At 43.2% G+C, this 15797-nt stretch overlaps 1 protein-coding gene across 1 annotated transcript in view; it reads right to left on the bottom strand.

Annotated features, from left to right (window-relative positions):
- The window catches only part of ADCY2 (adenylate cyclase 2), a 450913-nt gene that overhangs the window by 41945 nt on the left and 393171 nt on the right, over window positions 1–15797 (bottom strand). Inside the window, exon 19 of the mRNA XM_032279123.1 lies at window positions 5008–5092. Coding sequence (XP_032135014.1) covers window positions 5008–5092 — 85 coding nt within the window. The remainder of the gene's footprint in view (window positions 1–5007; window positions 5093–15797) is intronic.

Below are 15797 nucleotides of genomic sequence, written 5' to 3' on the forward strand. Positions count from 1 at the left end.
TTTTCCCTAACACAAATTATATCATTATGTAACTATTGCAAAATATGGACTTTGTTTTTCTACCTGGGGTTGTGCTGTTCTGACAGAATGCCATTCATTACATTTAGAGAAAAGTTCATTTTGATATCATTTAACTAAGATAATGCCTACTAGTACAAACATGTTTTCACGCTTTATAGTGTATTAAAATATAATGTATTTTAAAACGAGTTATTATTAACATTGTAGGAATAGAGAGGCCCAATTACTGACAAAGAGTCTTTTGGGCCTTGGCATCATTTTGTGCCTCCTATGACGTAAATAATTTAATATAATGAAAGAGTCTCGAGTGGATCCTTCTGTAATAGAAGGGCTTAGTGGAGAGTGTGTATTTCCGCAGATAGTCACTTGCTGCCGAATAACTGTGAAGAAGATCTAACTGCAAGTTTTTAGTTTGTTTTGTTGAGTTCTACCAATGACAGTACAAAGTAAAACAAAACACACACACGTGCACACCAGTGGCCTCTCAGGCACAAATGGGAAGTTTTTTAAGAAAGTTAAAATCCACATTTTGTAATTTGAAAGAACAATAATCATTCATTAGTTATGTTTGATTCAAATTATCTGCCATACATTAGGGAAAAGTTCCTCCTCCTCCTCCTCCTGTGGTGTGGCATTTATGTTTATCTCATGTAGTGAGCCATTTTCAAAAAACTGCAAAAAAGATATTTTAAAAGTCTGTTTATATTTGGCCAGGCAGGGTGGCTCATGCCTGTAATCCCAACACTTTGGGAGGCCAAGGTGGGAGGATCACTTAAGGTCAGGAGTTCTAGACTAGACTGGCCAACATGGCAAAATCCCATGTCTACTAAAAATGCAAAAATTAGTGAGGCCTGGTGGTGCACACCTGTAGTCCTAGCTACTCAGGAGGCTGAGGCAGGAGAATCACATGAACCCAGGAAGTAAAGGTTGCAATTAGCCGAGATTGAGCCAGTGCACTCCAGCCTGGGCAACAGAATAAGACTCTATCTCAAAGAACAAAATCCCCAAAATAAAAGTTTGTATTTAAAGTTTCATGTTCATGCCACATTTTCAAAACCATGGATTGATAGAAATTAAGCTGTACATTGACTAGAAAAGCCTTCTCACTTGAAGAATGGATTAAAAAAAAATAAATCAATGGTGTGTCTGGCTTTAAACTGAAATGATAGATGTAACCATCTATCAACCATCTAGCTTCTCAATGCCCCCACCAGCAGCTTCTCAATGCCCCCACCACTGGCTTCTCAGTGCCCCCACTCAATGCCCCCACAGGTGCACACTCAAGATTAGACAAACGTGAAGCATGAGATGAAACCACCACCAAGGCAGCAGTTAAGGCAGCAAGTCTGACCCAAGGGAGCGGGAAAGTTTTTCATATGCCATGCTAGGATGTTGCTCAGGTTTTCATAGCCATTGTTGTTGCATAACAGGTAAGCATTTTGTAAGTCTCCTACTAAAAAAAAAATCACAGTCTTTTGGAACTAGCTGTACTGAACTGAAATGACACTTTGCCAAATCAATTAATCAATCTCCCTACCTACTACCTACGTTTCTATCCATCTATCACTCATCTATCACCTTCCCAAGCAATGCAATCTGTTTAGAATCCTCTGCCTTACGTAGCTGGCCCATTACAACTCACATGAAGGGTGCCTCAGAAAAGACTTAAAAAAAATTCCCAATCAAACGTAATGGATTGAATAGTAATCCTCCAAAAGATAGTTCCAAGTCCTAGCCCTTGGTATTTGTGAATGTGACCTGATTTGGAAATAACATCTTTGTGGATGTGATCCAGTTAAAGATCTCAGGATAATATCGTCCTGGATTTAGGGTGGGTCCTAAACCCAAAAAGCATGTCCTTACCAGAGAAAGGAGGGGGGGATTTGACTCAGAGACACAGGGGGAGGCCATGTGCAGATGTTCAGCAGAGGCCAGGATGAAGCCCCTGCCTGGGTGACTTGGAGAGGGCAGTGCTGCAGAGGAGAGCAGAGAATTCTGTCTGCAGGAGAGGAGCAGGGAGGGACCAGCAGGCTTCCTCAGCTTTGAACCTGCTTGGAGAGCCTCCCATTCCTCGGACTGCCACCCACATCCCAGACTCTGCCTGGGGCTACTCTATAGGTTTTCAGGAGCCCAGATTCCATGAGGAGACATAGAATTTGCTTTTTATTGGCTCTGTCAACAATGAGAGATCGAGAGCAGAAAGAGTCTAAGAAAATCCTCCAGGACATCCTCCAGGATTTTTTTAAGGTTTAAAGACCCCATGACCCTCCCTCCTGTGGCTCATATCTAGCGCAGCCTCAAGGGCAGTTCTGAGCTGTTTCTGGTTCTGAAAACAACACGAGGAACTAGAGGGCTTTACATCTTTCTACATGGGCAGAAGAACCTAGTATCAAATTAAATTCTCCCAACTTTGTTATTGGTCATTGAGATGATACACAGTCAATGCCACCACATAATTATGGTTAAGTCCAATGGCTGACAGTTGATCCATTACACTCTAATTGATTTAAGATAAATAATAGAAAGCATTCAATATTTTGATCAAGCACTATTTTTACACAATTGGGTTGATATCAGTCTTATAAGGGAGTCATTCCATTTTTGTCTTTAATGTAGCAAAACGTAACATTTAGATCTAGAGGCCTGGAAAAATCATTACTCCCTTTAAAGGATTTATCATTCTTCATAACCATCCTTTAACACCAGTTATAAATCACTGAATGATTTTTTTCCTTGGATCTGTCAACAAGGAGAGAGAGAGCAGGAAGAGCCCTGGCGAATCTTCCAGGACCTGCCTGGGACCCCATGACCCTCCCTGCTGTGGCTCACTGGGCTAGAGTACAGGGCAGTTTGTGGCCCTGCAGATTCTTAGGTTTAAGCTCTCCTGTAAAACAACAGCTTCATTTGAGGTCATGCAGACTGTCCCCTGGTTTGATGGTATAAATGTATCCCACCTCAAATGCAGACCCTGCATGGAATGTGCTGCTGTTTAAGCTCTGGTGAGACACTGGGCTTCTTTCTTTTTCAAGGGACCCCTGAGTTGGCTAATACATCTATCATAAACTAGACTTTAGTACAGCAAGTCGCACTGTATTTTTTGTATAAGGGACATGTTATGTTTTCATCAAGGCTACTTCGATACCCAAAGCAATATTTAATATACTGATTTTCTCAGAAAGCAAACATATTTCCATCATTTCAAAAAAGATGGTCATCGAGCAGCACAAACAACAATGAAAATAGGTTGCAAAGTGCATATACTATCATTTAATAAACCAATCAAAAAATACAATAACTCTGAGGCCATGAATGCTTTACTTGTGGCACTTGAAAAGTCTTATTTCAAATATGGGGTGTTTTGTGATATACCTCCCCTCCCTTTGGGGAAGGGAATACTAAAGCACTGTGTCACAGACTTCAAAGTTCTCACCCCAGAAGGCTTGGGGCCTCAGTAATCATCCATTCAATGATTCTGGACTGCAGGTCAGACTCCTGGCTCACCTTGGTATTTCCCATGGTGCTTTATGTAGATTCGGTGATTTATAGCTGGTGTTAAAGGATCGTTATGAGGAATGATAAACTCTTTAGAGGGAGTAACAATTTTTCTAGGTCTCTAGATGTAAATATTACTTTTTGCTACATTAAAGACAAAAATGGAATGACTCCCTATGAGACTGTTATCAACCCAATTGTGTAAAATTAGTGCTCAATCACAGTATTGAATACTTTTGGTTATTTACCTTAAATCAATGAGATGGTAATGGATCAACTGTCAGCCATTGGACTCAACCATAATTATGTAGTGGTATTGACTGAGTATCATCTCAAGGACCAGTAACAAAGTTGGGATAATTTAATTTGATACTAGGTTCTTAAAATTTGCTGCCGTGAAGGAATCTGAGTGATGAATCTAGCAGGAGAAATCAACCCCAGTATGAAATGGAGAAACAGGTGATCCCACGGAGGGAATGGCTGCAATCTTTCCTGAGAAATGATCATCTAGGTGATATGATGCCAGGAAGCGCAATTCTCTCACATCTAGGGTCCTCAAGGGAGAGCATGCCCGCCAATAGGAGTGAGAGCAGAAAGTTGGCCAATCGTGAGAAAAGAAAACCAGGTTGCAGGAGAAACCAGGGAAAAAGAACGGGACATAGTGCAGGTTGTCAAAACTGCAAGTCAAAGAATGCAGAACAGAGAAAATGTAAGAGGGGTGGTGGGGTGGGAAGAAAAGACCTCAAACAGCTTTGCAGCAGGACAGGACAACTCCGTGCTAGGGAGATGGATGAGGGCCGCACCGTGAACTCCTAGGGAGGATGCAGCTCACATTGCTTGGGAAGCTAGAGGAGGACAGTTGTCCTGGACTGCTGGCTTGAGAGCCAGATCCAGACTCCGTCCAACTGACTATGCAATTACTAACAGCTTTCTGGTGGGGAGAGCTGGAAGCCTTGGAAGCCAGACCCAAACTCATAAGTATACTGTGTACCTCTTAGGTATTGGACAGATTTAATTTAATTGGCATTGCTTCTTCATGAGTTCTTTCCAAATACATAAATCACTGCTTTTTGTTTGTTTCCTATCACCCTTCATAGAACTTAAAACAGCCTTGAAAAGAGGCAGAGGTGCCTGGCTTCAGATAAGTCTTGTAGTCTTTGGGCAATTATCTTTGTTGAAGGCAGAAGAAGAATAATTGTCCTTAAAAATCTGACACCCACAGCCTCTACTAGGAGACCAGAGGGTTGGCGGGAACAAAGAAGGAAGAACAGTTTTAGTCGCATTGCAAAAATAAAACTTTTCAGCAGGGGATCATATTTCGAGGAATGATTGCAAATGACAGCAAAGGAATTCTGATTCTTAGGCATTTGTTTCCAAGATAGTTAACTAAAATCCACAGCAAAGCATTATTAATACAGCACTTTAGAAAAGGTATACATATATATATATATATATATATATATATATATATATATATATAAACAGACTTCTTACCTGTCTACCCAGAACAAGCAGTGTGATGAAGAATATAGAGAGAGACACAGAGCCCATGGTCTTTAGGTCTTTCCAAATTCCTGGTCTATTAAAAAAACAGACAGACAGATAACAATGCAACACAACAACAGGCACACAGGACTTAGAATCTGAGTATGAACACATGTCAGATTCTCTAGTGCCTGCCTACATCATACACCAGCCATACAGGTTTCAAATCTCCTTCCAAACCCAGCTTGCATGAAAACAAAATAAAAATCCCTATTTTTAGAGCACAGTATAATAATAGAGACTTCGTACTTTATATCAAGCTATACCAAATATTAAAAGAAAAAGTAAAGGAACATTAACATTTTATTCATAGTTCTGGGATCAATATGGGTAACTGGGTATATAGTTTCTTCGATGTTTTCATGATTACTCTCATAAAGAGACAGTATGCTTGAAATGAATAGTCACACAGGCATAAACATGAAGCAGGGAACTTAATTTCTGCAAGCTACTCTCACCTCTGAATTATAGTTTCATATAACTTTCAAGTAGTCATCCAATCTTATTCACTCTTTCATAGGATTTTGTATCGCAAAGGTACAGCAAAGATGAAAATGCTGGGTACACTGCCTGAGTGACCTCAGGTTCAAGTTTATGATAAATGACATCAGTCATTTATCCCTGCCAAGACGTCACTGCATGGGGTGGGCTCCCCCAGGCCTCGATACCACATTCCATGCAGTGAGCACCCACACATCCTACAGATGCTGACACGTGAACTTTTCCCACATAGGACTGTAACTAGGACCTGAAAGATAAATTGGATTATGCATGGACACCATGTCAAATAAGCAGCATAGACGGTATCTGATGAACTACAAACAGCAGGTCATCACTTTCTGCTTGTGTGCTGTCCTTTCTTTTTGATTTTTCCAGTTTCTCTGTGGGTTCAAGGACAAATGAGGTATCAAGAGGCTCTGGTATAATACTAAAAAGCAGCCAGGTGGCCTTTCAAGCAAAAGAGCCTGGGTTTGAATCCTGAGCTATGGGACGTGGCATAAACCCCTTCAAACCTCACTTTCTTCATCAGTCAAGTGGGTACCAACCAACCACTACACTGCAGGCTATTTTAGCCACAATATTAAATATCTATATACCTGACACAGAACCTGACAGATAGGAAACTCTTTCCAAATGGTACCTGTGATTTTTAGCATTATTATGGAATGATAAGGAAGGGGAGTGGGGCAGGGCTAAGAAACTGGAGAAAAGGATAAGGAAACACAGACTGGAGAATATTATTAACAGAATGAAAGACTCAAGTGCAATGAAAAGGTGGATTCCTGCAAGAATGAGGCAACACAATTGCCTGGTCCCAGTGGCTTATGGGCTTAGAGCCACAGAGAACTCTCCAATAAGGTTGTGCTGGCATCAAGAGCTCTTTCCTCCCCATCAAGCCCACGGCAGCTGGAAGAATCTGAGCTCATGAAACTTAAAGAGGTCACCATTTCTCTCTGAAAATGAAGCCAGGGGAGCAGTGCCGCGTTCCTGTTTCACTGGCATTAATTTTATAAAATGAAGTTGCTTTTTTCTGAGCTTGTGACTGAGGTGTCCAACAGCACAGCTGAAGTAACTGACAAGTGAAGTTGTTTAAAACCAATTCTGGCTCTGATTTTCATGAATTTTAAACTCTTTTTACCCTATGTTGACCATGCTGATGCTATATTGAATAGTTAATAAAAATAGTACCACACAGCTAACATCCTAAGAAGCTGGTATAGGCTGAGTTTTAAATTTTCATGTTGCTTTGTGAATATCACATTCTTTACAATTCCAGGGGGCCAGAGAAAGCATCTATGACATCTACTTCTTCCACCCACCGTCCCTGTAATTCCTAAACTAAGAGTAAATATCAGGTCAGAATTTATGATAGTTTCATCAGCACAACAAATCAGAACACAAGTTCCCTTTGCATTTCTGGCTATAGGACCAGATGCCTCAAACACAGAGAGCCAGCTGAGGGCCCTCTCACTGACAAAGCGATATAGGTAGGACCCGGTTAGACAATTCAGGACCTGGCTGGGTTTTCAGTTAACCATACCAAAAATTCACACAAGCAGCCCATTGGAAGAAATCCTGTCTGGGGAATCCTCACATTAATGCATTTGAATCTTGGTTTATGGGGTAGAAATACCCTGTTCTACCCATCTCCCAGATCTTGAGTGTTCTGTAGGAATAGCGATGGGTGGAGGGAGAGCTTGGAGGAAGAAAGACCAGCAGAGCCTGTCCCTGTAGGACTGGGGAATAGATTTGAAAGTGCAGACCTAGATGGATCTCAGGAATCACAAGGCACCAGCAGCCCACAGAGCCAAATGGTACACCAATACCCGGCTGAATTTTCTCTTCTGAAGCTCTCTGACAACTACTAGGGACTCCATTTGGTTTTTCTGGATTTCACTTGGACTTCTCAAGACTTCTTGCATTCAGTTAGTGAAAGAGAACGGCCAACTCCTGCTGAAGGCCTTCTCTCTTGTGCAGGCCACTTGTGGATGGATGCTGTTAGGATCCCTCTAGTTTCAGTGACTGACGTCTCCACCCTAGATCTGCTCCTAGATCACCTCGCTCTTTGTGTGTCTGTGGGAGAGGTCGGGAGAAGGAGGGGCAGGTAGTATGGTGGGAGACAGGAAGAGGTACAGTAAAATCCCAGGACATCTTTCCAGCAGAGTAGTCAATTGTGTTGATCTCTGGATTAGTTTCCTAGAGTTGCTATAATTAGGTAGCACAAATGAGGTGACTTAAAATAACAGAAATGTATCATCTCACAGTTCTGGAGGTTAGAAGTCCGAGAGCAGGATGTTCTCAGGGCCAGGTCCTTCTGGAACCCGCAGGGAATCCTTCCTTGCCTTGGTCTCACTTCAGTTGGTTTGCCGGCAATCTTTGGCCTTCTTAGCTTGCCATCATGTGACTCCAATCCCTGCCTTTAACATCACGTGTCATTCATGTGTGTCTGTCTCTTCACCTGGCTATCTTCCTAGGAGGACATCACTTATATGGATTAGGGGGTCACCTTACTTCAGCGTGACCTCATCTTAACTAATTCCATATGCAACGATTCTATTTCCAAATAAGGCCACATTTGGAGAAACTGGGGGCTGAAGCTTTGTCTCTTCTTTTGGGGGCACAATTCAGCCCACCAATCAGGTCAGCTGTTTAGAGAAATATGAGCTACACAGCTAGTTGTGTATGAGTGCTCTCTTCTCTCTCTCTCTCTCTCTCTCACTCTTTCTCACCTCTCTCTTTCCCTCTCTTTCTTTCTATCTCCTTCATGTTTTAAGGATGAAATCTACTTTGGACTCTCATATGTTAGTGTTGTGCTGCCATTGAGTTATAAAGTGGGGAAGATACAGCTAACAGAACTGAGAAAAGTTTCTAACTCTGTGATTTCCCATATGATGACAATGGTAGCCAAAATGTGACAGAACACACTTCCTTTCATATCTAAAAATCAGACGCTGAGGGCCCAGATGCTCACGTGCCTCAGCTGCATAGGCATCTGCAGTTGGACCCCCACCTGAGGTTGTTGTTAATGGAGCAATCATTTTGCTCATCAAGTTTCAGAGTCCAAAAGAACAGCATACTTCAACATACTGAGTGAGGGAGACGGAGGAATTGCTTAGTGAACCAGCCTCTAACTTGAAGGCAAACACTTCAGATGGAGTAAGAAAGGGCGTTTTCATGACTCTCAGGAGGGAAAGCAGTCCAGGCATGTAGACACAAACATTATCTTACCTGCAAAAACTTTACATTTCTGTGGGTGAACATTTTCAAGAAGAAAAGCATCCGAAGGGGGAACCTAATTTCTGTTGCGTTGTTAACTGTGGCTGGCTCAGGTAAAATCATGTCTTCTCAGGTCACTAATTGGGATAAATTAAAAAATCGGTTCACTGATCGCTGAGGGCCGTGACTCGGAAAGACAAGGCTAACAAGGAGACAATGACTTCCCTTTACCCACACAGCGGCCTCGTGGTCTTCAGCTAATCTATTTTTTATCTTTCTCTCCTGCCTCTGGTTACACCATTAAGTCAGGAAATGCCTGGCTTTGCCCACAAAACATCCCTGAATCCTCAGGAATCGTCAATGTCAAACGATGCAGAAAGCAAATGTCTTGTCCAACTTGTTAATGCCACAGGGTGAGTGTGCTCACGGAACCTCACTCAGCAAGGGATTGGGACCTGGATCACAGGGCCAGAAGACAGCATTGCCCTACATAAAACAAGACAACACCCCAGAAACTGAATCTGAGGTTAAGATGTGCAAGACAAAACAAGTCCTCCCATTCCTTGTCAGAAAATCTTCATCAGCTCGGGTTTGAGAAGCAGCAGGGAAGCGCTAAGACACCTGGATCTGCTTTCATGGTGACCTCTCCCGCTGTGTTAGTTGGAAGCATGTGAAGATCCTGTGGATTACCTCTTTAGGCTTTTCCAAACATGAGTCCCCGAGGCAGTACTTTTCTCCTGGCTGGTGAAGTGTGAGGTCAACAGCTCAGCCAGGGTTCCCACACTTTGTATCAAGAGCATTCCATGCAAGTGTGCCATGAAAATGAATAAATGAGTGGACAAATGATTGTGTTGGCTTGGAAATGGCCCGTCTTCCCTAAGGGGTTTCTGGGCATTCTTTCCTCCCCTGGTTGGACACGGATGTGCAAGAATCCCATGTGAACTTGCAGCGAAGACGGCCCAATTATCATCCAGGGACAGATGGCTGAAAGGCTCCCGCTTTTTCAGAGTGGTGTTCATAAATGCCAAGCTGAACATTCCAGTGCTGCAGCAGAACCACAAAGTAAAGAAGGCTCCTGCTTAGAAATGAGCTCCGGAGCCAGGGGCAGGTCAGAAGAGATGGGAAAAGCATGCGTGGGTGGGGGTTGCAATGGGAGTGGGGCCCTTTGCTGTGAAGACAATCATGTATCCTGATTAATGTAGTTGTTGTTTCCTTTTGTGGAGAAGAGTGATTTTAAGTCAGAAGCCACTGCTGCATCAGCACGGTCTGACGTGGTTGGGCTGGGCGTGGCTTTAGCATTACATGGAAGAACTGATGATTGGCAGCGTGGCACATTCTATGCAATCTAGGCCACAGGCCCTGTGAATCCCTCCCTCATTCTAAAATCAAACAGAACAAAACAAAGGAGCATAAATATCGAGTTTCCTCTGGCAGACGAGTCCAAACCATGGGACATTTTCTGTTTTAGGTCAGACAGAGAAGTAGATCACTAATGATTGCTTTTTGTAAAAGGGAGGGAAGCTTGTTAGACCCTGCATAGCCCTAGGACGCCTCGCTTTGTTGTTAAAGTTAGGCGGCTGGGATTGCTTCCTCCTCTGCTGCCCTGCTAGTGGGTGTCAGGCACGGAAAAGCGTGCTGTGCTGCTTGCTTTCTGAAATGGCACAGGGTACAGGAAACAGGCAGAGTGGGGGAAGCTGAGATGGCAAATCTGAAAGGCATAGAAAATCCTTGCAATATTAACTTGACTGTATCACTCGCTTGGAATGCAAATTTTAAATATAGTCTTCATTTAAAGAAAAGACATGAAAACAATTTCAGGCGCTTGGGAAGACCTACAAACCATCTGCCCCAGGACGAGGCTTGCAGCTCTTTCTGATCTTTCCTTGAGGGATGGGTTTTCCTGTTCTTCCTCAAGGCCTGCCTTCAGTTCATCATCAGTCAATCCCTAGTTAGTACATTGTCAAAATACATCACAATATCCCAAATTCCAACCGTTTGGATTTCCATGAGACACGGGAAAATCAGGGAAAGCAGAAAAATGCCACAAGGAAAGTGCCTAGTTCAGGCATCTCAGTGACAGGTGCAAGTCCGAGCATCTCCAGTGCTCTTCCTGATGAAGCTGTTGCTAAGGCTGGGAAGGTAAAGTTTCGCAGACATTTCAGCCAGCTACAATCTAGAGCTTCTGGATAATGCTAAGCACTGCCTATCACTGCTGCTTAAACACTGTATTTATGTGCTTTCTTAAAGTACTTATTTTACTGGGCTGAAGTTCCAGCACAGAACTAGTTGGTCTTCAAGGATCCTTGTTAGTTAGTTGCTCTGTTCAAGCTCTCCATGTCGCATGCCTCTCTAGAATTAAAGGTACATTTCTAGCTGTCAGGCGAGCTAACATAATGGCTGGGTCCAAGTGAAATAACACCCATCCCTGAGACTTTTCAGTTCTGCCAGAAAAGAAACTCAGGAAAAATCTGACAGCTTCTTGCAGACTCGGTAGCAAGCTTTTGTCATGGGAAGGATAAGTGTCTTCACGACAAAAACAGCTTCCAGCAACATCAGTTGTTATTAACATCACCATCACCTTGAAGAGCAGTTGGTATCTCAGCAGCTCTGGCTAAGGCTTTTGAGACACAGTGTCATGGATAGGAACTGCAGCCATTATTGCCCAATTCGCAGACACTATGGAGGACTACTGTGAGCACCAAAGAATAGGAAACAATTGAGAAACTCCTGAGCTCCCTTCAGCAGGAGGTGGTTTATCAGAATCACACCCCAGCAGGTCACGTTAGATACCGGGACACTCCTGGCCTCCATCCTAATGGATTTTCAATGGCACACTGTCTCTGAGTGATCTTTTTTCCCTCCTAAAAAGTCTACTTTTCACATTCTTGAATGTGTAAGGATGTCTTTAATATCATTTTCTTATTCATTGATATGAAGTTTTTTCTGGTGCACACCTCTCCTTTTTTCTCTGCCAACTGTATTGGTGTGTACCATCCTGTTGGCTTGCCCATGAGCAAGGTCAAGTTGGTTCTGAAAAGTTTCCACCACAGGAGTCATGATGAAGTCACACACAGGACAAAGTAGAGAGGAAGACGGCTGTTACTGCCTTTCAACAGAGATGCCCTCTCTGAACTTTACTTTGAAATATAAGATATAAACAAAACCTGATGTGGATACTAACAGACAATATCATCCATGATCTGGAGATACTCTCTGTCTTCAGGGAAGCAGGTGAGGCGAGAGACTTAAGGAAGCCAGTATCAGGCTCTTCCCATTGTTCAAGAGCACAACCTGCTTTTGTTTATTCATTCAACAGATGCTTGTTGAGCACTAGCTGCCAGGCACAGTCACAGGCCATGGTATTTGGTTCAGATCTTCTCTTCTGCTTGATTCGGGAGAGTGTGTTAAAGTACTCAGCACATACGTGTATATCACAGAAAAGGGGCTAATTGGCAACAGAGGCTATGTCCACGTCATCCAGGATAAGCACCTTCCATCTTTCCAGGGTGAAACAGAACAGAAGAGCTGCTTGGTCCTCAGGTGCACTGAGGGGTGAAAGCCAGAAGCTTGAGGGAGGTCTATGTATTAGTTGAAGTTTTCCAAAGGGAAAGAACCAATAAGATATATGTATTTATAGAAGGGAGTTTATTACTGAGGGTTGGCTCACCGGATCACAAGGCGAAGGCCCATGACCGGCCATCTGCAAAACAGGGAAAGAAATGCTGGGAGTAGCTCAGTCCAAGTCCAAAAGTCTCAAAACCAGGGAAACAAACAGTGTCACCTTCTGCACTGAGAACACTGGAGATGCTGCTGTACAGGTCCCAGAATCCAAAGGCCAAAGGCCAAAGGCCATTCTGTTGAATGAATAAACAAAAGCAGGTTGTGCTCTTGAACAATGGGAAGAGCCTGACACCGGCTTCCTGAAGTCTCTCGCCTCACCTGCTTCCCTGAAGACAGAGCATATCTCCAGATCATGGATGATATTATCTGTTAGTATTCACATCAGGTTTTGTTTACATATAGAGTTTGATGTCCAAGGATAGGAAGCATCTAGCACAGGAGAAAGATGAAAACCAGAAGACCCAGCAAGCCAGCTTAGCCTGCCTTCTCTCGCCTGCTTTGTTCTGGTGGTGCTGGCAGCCAACTGGGTGGTGCCCACCACATTGAGGGTGGGTCTTCCTCTCCCAGTCCGCCGATTCCAATGTCAGTCTCCTCTGGCAACACGTTCACATACGCACCCAGAAACAATACTTTACCAGCCACTAGGCAGCCTTCAGTCCAGTCAAGCTGACACCTAACATTAACCATCACAGTCTCATCAGAGCACTCAAGGCCGACGAGGAGTAGGCCCGGGGGCCTCGGTGGACAGCAAGGACATTGACCTGCCACAGCCAAGCAAGGGTCCCAGAAAGAAGGCTGGAGCAGAAGAGAGAAGGCCAGGAGTAAGAAAGGGCAAGAATGTGATGCCCAGAAATAGGTCACCAAAGGGACGGGACCAAATGCTGTGACTTTAGTGGCACAGACTGGTTCAATCAGAAAAGGCGGTGCTGTCTGGCTGTCCTGTGAGCCAGCTCCAACTTCAGGGGCACCTCTGGCTTTGTGATTAAGTGGTGTTCACTCTCAAGGCACCATGCTACACAGCTTTTTTTTCCCCAAAAATATCTTACTTTCAATTGAGAAGTGGGTGTCAGCATCAATAAATGAGGCAAAGGGTGAGAAAACTGATATCAATTATTGGATGGGGAAAAGCTCTTGGATCTCAGAAAAAAGAAAGAAAACACTGACATTGATTGGTTTTACCTCTGGCATGACTCACAGGGTTATGTAAAATAGGCAGGAGTAAGAACAAGGCAAGAACAGCAGGAGTAAGAATGGTGAGTGGATCATGAGGTCAGGAGTTTGAGACCAGCCTGGCCAGCACAGTAAAATCCTGTCTCTACTAAAAATATAAAAATTAGCCGGGCATGGTAGCATGTGCCTATAATCCCAGCTACTCGGGAGGCTGAGATAGGAGAATTGCTTGACCCCTGGAGGCAAGGTTACAGTGAGCCGAGGTCGCACCACTGAACTCCAGTCTGGGCAACAGAGAGAGACTCCATCTCAAAAACAAAGACAAAAATAAAAGCAAACAAACATAAACGAATGAACAAACAAAAAAACAGGTAATGAGGCTGAAGAAATCGGGGGGCTTCTAAGCTCCCACTCTTAAGAGTCTCCCATGTGAGGTTAGTTTTAAGTGGACATCATAGAAGATTCATTGATTTTGAGGCATTATGCATTTTTTTGCTATTACTTTACATCAGTAAGACTCATCTTTCCATAGGAGATGCTTCTGAGAATATTGTGCAGCCAGTTCAGGGATTAGTTCAAGAAGTGCCAGAACTTCTGATCAAAATTAGGAAGCGGGAAAAAATAATGAGTAAGACGTATTATTTGATAGCACAACAGGTGACTCTGGTTGATAATAACTTAATTGTACATTTAAAAATAACCGAGCCAAGGCTGGGCATGGTGGCTCACACCTGTAATCATAGCACTTTGGAAGGCTAAGGCAGGCTGATCACCTGAGGGTCAGGGATTTGAGACCAGCCTGGCCAACATGGTGAAACCATGTCACTACTAAAAATACAAAAATTAGCCAGGAGTGGTGGTGGGTGCCTGTAATCCCAGCTACTCGGGAGGCTGAGGCAGGAGAATCGCTTGAACCTGGGAGGCAGTGGTTGCAGTGAGCCGAGATCGCACCCCTGCACTCCAGCCTGGGCAACGGAGCATGCTCTGTCTCTAAAACAAACAAACAAACAAACAAAACTAAGAAGCCAGGTACTGAGACTCACGTCTGTAATCCCGGCACTTTGAGAAGCTAAGGTGGGTGAATCACTTGAGGCCGGGAGTTTGAGACCAGCCTGGCCAACATGACAAAACCCCAACTCTACTAAAAATACAATTTTTTTTTTTACAAATCTAATTAGTTTTTCAATATTTTGCTTTAAACTGAAGACAATTTTGCCTTTGATGGCAAAAAATGCAGCCGGGAATGATGGTGGGTGCTTGTAATCCCAGTTACTAGGGAGGCTGAGGCAGGATGATTTCTTGAACCCAGGAGGCAGAGGTTGCGGTGAACCGAGATTGTGCCACTGCACTCCAGCCTGAATGACAGGGCAAGATTCTGCCTCAAATAAATAAATAGAAAGTGTAATTGGATTATTTGTAATGCAAAGGATAAATGCTTGAGGGGATGGATACTTTATTCTCCATGATGTGATCATTTCACATTGCAAGCCTGCATGAAAACATCTCATGTACTCCGTAACTCTGTATACCTAGTATATATCCACAAAAAATTTTTAAAAATTAAGAAGGGGGACAGAGGCGTGTGCCCCCAAAGAGGATGCTGGCTTTAATGACGGAAGTGAAGGCAAGTCGCTGAGGCTTCTCCAGTTGGTCTCCCTAGCTTCAAGGTCATTACAAAGACAAACCAAGAGAGCAGACACAAAAGAGCTTTAATAGAACGAAAGTGATCTAAAAGTGAAACTCCTTTTCTTCAGCGTGATAAGTACTCTCCTGCTGCTGGGGTTCTACTCAGAGAGTACGTCTCCTAAGGTGTCTCACTGAGGTCTCCAGAAGCAATTCTCTCCACATCAGAAACCTGCTAATCTGATTTTGTCTTTTCCTTCGGATATGTAACATATTCAGGCGCTTTAAATTTAATAAAGGGAAATTTAGTAGCGTCATCAGCTATGTGTGAAAATCAATAGTGCTACATTTACTTAGGAATACGACACAGGTTTTCTGGATACAGCAGAGCAATAGTAAAGCATGTTTAGATGGCAATTTTGAGAATTTATTGGAAAATTAACTTCCATTCTTATCTTGGCTAAGGAATCATAAATATAATTACACATTTTTGCAACTCCACTGCCTTAAGCTTGGTTACAGGTTAGTAGAGTTTCATTGTGTGGGGGATGATGAAAATTAGATTAGGTGAAAAAAACAGGCTGCACTTGTATTTTTGCAAAAGTTCT

Source organism: Sapajus apella, unplaced genomic scaffold, assembly GCF_009761245.1.
Source record: "Sapajus apella isolate SASKATOON/1434 unplaced genomic scaffold, GSC_monkey_1.0 scaffold11, whole genome shotgun sequence".
NCBI lineage: Eukaryota > Metazoa > Chordata > Mammalia > Primates > Cebidae > Sapajus > Sapajus apella.